The following is a 7,145-nucleotide window of genomic DNA, read 5'->3' on the forward strand; positions in this document are numbered from 1 at the left end:
AAGGATTCCTGAGTTGATTCTTAGATATGAGGCAAATTTATTAAGGAGCATCTAAGGTCAGTGTAATATCTGGGCAAATGAGGATGCCCTTCCTCTTCAGCTACCTGAGCCTATTTTAATTATTTTTTATTTTGCTGAAGCAATTGGGATTAAGTGACTTGCTCAGGTCACACAGCTAGGAAGTGTCTGAGACCAGATTTGAACTCAGGTCCTCCTGTCTTCAGGGGTGATGCTCCATCCACTGTGCCATCTAGCTGTCCCTACTTGATCCTATTTTTAGCAAGAGCAATGTGATTGCTTCATTACAATTGAAAATCCTTGTCTAATCTTACAATGCTTAAAGTGAAGGAATGAATGAGAACACTTCTGTAAATGCATCTGAGTGGTGGAATTCCAGCACTTCTTTAGGATACTTATTTTGCAAACCATGAGTCACATGTGATCAAGCATCTGACATACAGAACTAGTGAAGGAATTAATGTCAGTCCATATATTAAATGTCAGTAAATCTTAATTTCTTTATTTTGCTAAACTCAGTCCAGTTAATCCTAGACCTGGATGGCAACTGCTACTTCAAATGTCCCCAACTGCTTCCATTCATTCTATAGTAGTCCTTGCTGCTACTGTTGCTCAGCCTTTGGGAGAGGGAGATAGAATTGTCACCAACAATATAGAATATCTTTTACCAGAGAACCATTTTGAGGGGAGTAAGAGAAGCCTTTAGGCTCAAATTTTCTTCTCACATTCCCATTCTGCAAGGCACAGTGGACAGAGCTCTCTCTGACTTTGAAATCAAAGGACCTGATTAAAATCTAGGAGTTTTGTACATAATAGATGCATAATTTATTGGGGAATGAAATTTATTTGGAACCAGGGTCCCCACAGACAAGAGTGGTACAGCAAGTAATTAGGGACTGGAGTACAGCAGATCTCTGAATCCAAGACACCTAGCTGGCTAGAAATCTCATGATCAGATTATAGTAAAGTAGGAAGCCATCCTGGAAAGAACATTTGTTTAGGTTGGCGCAGACTGAACTGAACCAGTTCTCTGGAGGCTCTTGGCTCCTGTTCAACAGGCAGGGCTTTCCTGTAGTTGATCTGCTTTGAAGTTGATTTTCCATTGATCTGCTGAGATTATTCGTAGGATTGGCCCAGGAGAATTCTTTCCAGTACTCCCCATACTTTCCCCCTTAGAAGTCTATCTTCTCACTATCTTTAACACCTGCCATGCATCCTGGCCTCCCCAACTTTTCATTTCTGCCAACTTTGTCCCCTTTTCAGCTCTTTTTTCCTGGGAGTCCCTGCTTATGTCCAGTTTCTTCCATGTGCCTATAGTCCTGTCCATAGTCATCTTCCTTGCTACTTGCAGCTCCCCACCTTTTCTTTCAAAACGGAGAATCAGATCATGGCTGGCATGCTATGGAACAGTGTGAGAATGAAGTAGGTAGAGGAGGAAAAAGAAGCTTCATCGTTACTTTGTTTGGTCTTGTCATAGTGGAAAGAGAAGAAGTGGGACCAAATTTCCTTTACTCTCTCTATTCTCTCTTCTACTCTCTCACTTTCTCCCTGTTTGCTTCCCACCCTCTAGCTACAATGGTGATATTTTTGCCCATGTGTATCTTCAAAATCCAGTGCCAAAAGCTCAGATGGGGTTCTAGCTTTGCAGTCAGGTAATTTTTCTAACTTCTAACACAAGGTCTATTTGAAAGTATTTTGGAATGAAACTCTTTTCCTAAATGAATCCTGGGTCATCTTGTAAAAGCCCCAATTTCAATACTCTTGCTTGGCCATCATACAGCTTTGTCTTAGACTCCCCTCCCAAAACTCTCAGCACTGACACCTTGCTTTCTCCTCAGATTTGGGAATTCTGCTAACTTCTGCCCCTCTTAGGAAATTATCAACAGTATAATCAATGCTGAAATCAATAACATTTTATTGCCATTGTAAGTTCTCCAAAAGGACCTCCTGGCAAATAGACAAATGGTCCTGAGAATCTCCCCATCCCCACTCCCACTTTCACCACTTATTTCTCTGAACCTGGTATGTGTGTCCCTATCCCAGGAACTAGAGACTCATATATCTTTTCAGATGAGTAAAGGAGGTAAGAGCCCTGAATATGACCATATTTAGCCAAGCTTTAAGGAGGAAAAAAAAACAAAACCCTGTTCAGAAGGGTCCTAGAAGAGCCTGGAGTAGAAGCAAGGCAAGGAGAAGGAATCTGAATGGACTCAAGGTGGTGGTGGGGCTGTTGATTGTTTTCTCAATCCAGGCACTGTAGAGGGCAACACTGGTGAAAGTCTTGGCCTTGATTCCTGGCTTACAGTCATAGTCCCAGTTCATGATCCCAAACTGGTAATAGATATCCTGAATCCGACATATTAGGGGGCCACCTTGATCACCCTGGGGAAAAGAAGAAAGGCCAGTAAGGAAGAAATTAGTTGTGGTGAGACTTCTAGGTTGAGCCTAGATCTGTGAAACAGGGAAGCTTAGGACTGATGTGAATTCTTAGGGATGAAAAGACCGGGGTCCAGCATAGGATACTGAAGATGTCTGGACTTCTTTGGGGTCCTTAGGCAAATAGGGATGGCTACGTTTTATCAAGCTAAATCTTACCACGCATCTTTCAGCTGGATACAAAGGCATAAGTATACAAAGTACATCATTCCGGTAGCTTTCAGAGTCAGTAGAGTGATCCATGTCTCCATAGATGTTTTCACATTTGTCTAAGTCAGTGATTTTTGCTCTTCCCTCCCGAAGTTCCAGGGAACCTTCTAGGGCTAAAGAAGCATGACAAAAAGACATCAGCATTAAAATGAAGGACACTGAGAAGTAAAAAACAGGATATTGTTAATTTTTGTGTAGCTTAATGGTTCCATCTTGATTGATACTCATAATTAAGGAGTAAAGAGTAGTTGAGATTGCCTTGTCTTCTGACCTCCCTACATCTGTTTCTGTGGCACTCGACCTTGCCATCTTTTAATGCTTGGAATTCTCATTTTCTTCCCATGTTGTCTTTCTCAAATTTCCCCAAATCCAGGAAAACAAAACAAAACACAGATGTGTTCCTTTGTAGCTCTGCAGTGCTTCTATCATTTGTGTGAGCTTATCTGAGGTTCTGGGGATCAGAATACCACAAATGAAACAGTGAAATCACAGAATAAAAGTCTAAATACCACAACCTGGCATTCAAGGCCCTTCTTGATCAGCTCCCACTTCCATTCTTGTGTTCCAATATGGACATTTCCTTTCCCCATCCATCTGCTCACTGCTCCTAGCTTCTTGGCTCATCTTTGCTCGTGCTGCTCCCACTTTGCCACCTCTCCATCTCTCATCTCTCTGTTTTGGGAATTACAGCTTCAGTCCAACTCCTTCCATAACTCTGCATAGAGTGACCCCTCTCATTGGAATTTACTTCTGATATCACTTACATTCTAAGCCACTTTTTGTATAGGAATTCTACCTAATATTGCTGCTGAATATTTCATATCTAGCTCCCAGTAAAATGTAAACTTAATGGTGGCAAGGCTTGTTTCCTATGTCTCTGTGTACTAAGTACCCTGCACAGTGCTGGGAAGGTAGCATCCCTTCTGGGTAAGAATTATGGATATCGTTTTCAAATTTGCAGAGGACTTTCTATACATTATAGAGAAATGGTGTAATGGTGTAATGACTCAGAACTTGACTGAATCCAGAAGAAAAGATTTCAGAACCTGCCTTTGACATTTCTGATTCTAGATTTAGAGCTGAGAGGGAACTTAGAGGTAACTGAGTAAAAACCATCATATTTCAAAATTGAGGAAACTGAGGCCCTGAGAATTTAAGTGATTTGCTTAGGAATACATGGCTAGTAAGTGGTTGAGAAAGGATTCAAATCCAGTCTTCCTGACTTCAAGTTTAGTACTTTACCCACTATATCATGTTGCCATTTATTGCTATGTGATTCTGGCAAGCCACTTAAACTCTGAGCCTCAGTTACCTCATTTGAAAAATGGGGATTCTAATAGTACCTATCTCACAGAATTGTTGTGAGATCAAATGAAATAATTTATATTGCATTCTTTATAGACCTTAAAACACTATATGAACATAAACTCTTATTATCTCATGTGAACATCAGAACATCATACAGTTACTATTAGTAATATTATATCCCTATGAAATAGGTACTCCAGGAATAATTATCCCCATTTTACAGAAGAGTAGACAGAGCCTTAGAGAGGTTATGACTTGTTCATGGTGACTTAAGTACTAGAGCTGGCAATCAAACTCAAGTTTTCCTTCCATGAGGCACTATAACACTCTTTTTGATGTACTTCCTCTCTTCCCACCAGCCTTGCAAAACACCAGTTTGAACTGAACTGATTTCCTTTCAGGAATCCCTGATAGGTTTTCTGGGATGGTAATGATGCTTTGAAATTATACTTAAAAACTCTTGTTCTTGGGGCAGTTAGGTGGCACAGTAGATAGACCACCAGTCCTGAAGTCAGGAGGACCTGAGTTCAAATCTGGCCTCAGACACTTAACACTTTCTAGCTGTGTGACCCTGGGCAAGTCACTTAACTACAATTGCCTCAATAAAAAACCAAAAAACTCTGTTCTTGCAACTTCTGTGATGGTCTAGTTGATGGGGATGAAACTGTGTTCCCTTTAATCTGTAAAATAATCACTCTGAAACTGTGTTACTTTTGATCTGTAAAAGAAGGGAGATTCGGGATCTCTGACTCTAAAAAGTCTGGAAAGAAGCATACTTTCCAGACAGACTTGTTCTAAGATAAGCAGTTTCATTCAATCCGAGATCTCACCAAATCACCCCCCCCCCCATTGATCTTTGGGGTGGACAGATATTCAGGAATTTCATTCAATTAGAGATCTGGGCCTGATATTGGTGGCTTGCAACTCCAAGATAAATATCTAGGCCTGGGAGCACTGGCTCTCTTTTCAACTGGAAGCCTTGGCCTTCTATAAAAGATAATTCTAAACTCCAAATCTTTGCAGAAGTCAGAGGTAGGAATTCTGCTTCTGCCAAGGGATCTCTCTCTCCTCTTGGCACAGCTGCCTCCCAGGACTCTTGCCCGCTGTGAAGACATTCTCTTCTCAGTGCTAACCTCTGTTTCCCTAATGGGACCTTGTCGCTCAGAAGTCTGTCTTCTTAGCAAAGCTGACTTCTCAGTGCCAATAAACTTCCCTTTTTCCATCAAACTTTTCGGGTTCATGAATTCTTTTCACACGGGACCTGAGCCTCCAACCAAAGAGGGGATTCTTACGTCGATTCTCACATCATCTCTCTGCACGGCCACTAACGCATCATAGGGAATTAAACTAAAGAGTAATAAATAAGTGGGATCTCTCACCCATGCAACGTTGGGAGCATCTAAAGAAGGGGATGCCCGAGCAGAAATCCAAGGCCTTCCCAGATGGATGGCCGAGGTTGATTGGCCTGCTAGTGAGGGAAATTTGGCTGACTTTCTCAGTAAAGTAGTCCCACCTTTAGATAAGACTTACCTTGGGATCCTCCAAATTTTCCCCATCCTGTTATCCAGCACTGTCTGATTATTTTCAATTCCCAGGGTCCTAGTGGGATGCAGATGGGCGAAATATTTCTCCGGTATGGGATTTTTTGGCTCAGCTTTACTAAGGCAATGTCCCCAAACTGGTAAGGAATGTACTCAGACCTAATAACGATTTTAGTCACCCTGGGGAAATATTCTTGGTGCTGTAGAAACGTGGCCAGGAACCGAGTGGTTGGGTAGGCATAGATGGAGCCAATCATCACGCTGTAATCCCAAGTGTTATTGGACCTGGAGGAGAGAGAGCAGATATCGGACAGCCTTCAAGTTAGCGGAGGGTCTACGTTGCCGCCCCGGGCCCTACCCCTAAGGAAGCACTCACAACTGGAAGCAGCTGGCAGCTGTTATTATCCATTCCGAGTGGATGAGCGTGGCACCGCACCGATGCTTGCCCTTATAGCGCAGGCTAGCTTGCCACGGCCAGCGCCCACGCCTGGGTTCCATGCCAAAATCCCGGGGCCTCAGCTTGGAGCGGCCGCATTCTGTGGGGCAAGGAAAGGCCTCCTGAGAACAGGCCTCGGGGCCTGCCCCGGCCAGTCCCAGGATTAGGCCTCTTCTGAGGCCCCAGCCTCCTCTTGATTTCCACTTCCTGCTCTCCTCCCTCCGTCCACTTTCTCTATTTCCCCAAATCTTGGACTTCTGGGGCCCAGGTCTTACCTTCATATAAATCTCTATCTCGATCAACTGGCAGAAGGGGGCAAGGGAGAGAAGAGAAAGGCGTTATGGGCTGCAAAGTGTGTGTGTGTGTGTGTGAGATTTACACTGGGAATTGGGTTCTTCCCTCCTCAGACTTTGGGGGGGTGGTCACTGCTAGGCTTAGCTCTGCCCCCTCCACTTGGGGGGTCCTGCTGCCCTCGGCTCTGCCCCCCTATACGTGGGGGGTTCCTGCTGCCCCCACACTCGAGGGTGGTCGTGCTGCCCCCCTCCACTTGGGGTGGTCACTGCTGCCCTTAGCTCTGGGGGCCTTGGGGCCTGGGGGGGGCGTCCCAGCTCACAGGTGTAGTCAGTCTGCAGCAGCAGGGACAGCAGGGACAGCAGGAAGGCCAGGCGGGCCCAGCCCATGGTCGTCGGCCTGGCCCTGAGGCCTCTGCTCCCCTCTCCTTCCCTCAGCTCTGGGCGTTCCTCTAGCGCCTCCTGCAGGCTTGGAGGCTGCTGAAGCCTGGACCGTGGGGGTGGGGAGCCCAGGAGTGCCAGTCAGGAATCCCTCCTGACTCTGGGCCTGCTCGGCAGTAATTGTACGCCCCCCCCCCCCCCCCCAGGCTCAGGGCTCAGGGCTGTCCCAGCCTCCCTGTCTTGCTGGCCCCGTCACTGGGCCACTCAAAGCCCCCAAAGCTCTTCAGCAAAGGCTCCCGAACTCCCTGCCCCACCAGGTGGTGGGCTCGGCCTTTTGCTGCATCCCTGACTCCTGAGGGGCGGCTTGGGCCCTTGGCAATGCTTCCTTTTTGCCCCGGTGTGCTGGTAAATGGCACAATGGCATGCTTTACTTTCCAGTGTTTTCTCAAGTGGAGACAACCAAACAATTCAGCCCTGATTTCTAGGCTACGACCGTCAGCTCGCCCAGGATCTGAGCCGTTTCCA

At 45.4% G+C, this 7,145-nt stretch overlaps 1 protein-coding gene across 1 annotated transcript; it reads right to left on the minus strand.

The window, feature by feature from the left end:
• Positions 1-842: 842 nt before the first annotated feature.
• Positions 843-6,685, minus strand: LOC127542681 (testisin-like). Its single transcript, XM_051968438.1, has 6 exons — positions 6,563-6,685; positions 6,225-6,251; positions 5,890-6,049; positions 5,503-5,798; positions 2,614-2,777; positions 843-2,400 (listed from the first exon to the last, which is right to left on the minus strand). Exons 1-6 carry the CDS (start codon positions 6,627-6,629, stop codon positions 2,167-2,169), a joined length of 948 nt encoding a protein of 315 aa, XP_051824398.1. The 5' UTR covers positions 6,630-6,685; the 3' UTR covers positions 843-2,166.
• Positions 6,686-7,145: the final 460 nt, after the last annotated feature.

This window comes from Antechinus flavipes, chromosome 1 (assembly GCF_016432865.1).
Source record: "Antechinus flavipes isolate AdamAnt ecotype Samford, QLD, Australia chromosome 1, AdamAnt_v2, whole genome shotgun sequence".
In the NCBI taxonomy this organism is placed as follows: Eukaryota; Metazoa; Chordata; class Mammalia; order Dasyuromorphia; family Dasyuridae; genus Antechinus; species Antechinus flavipes.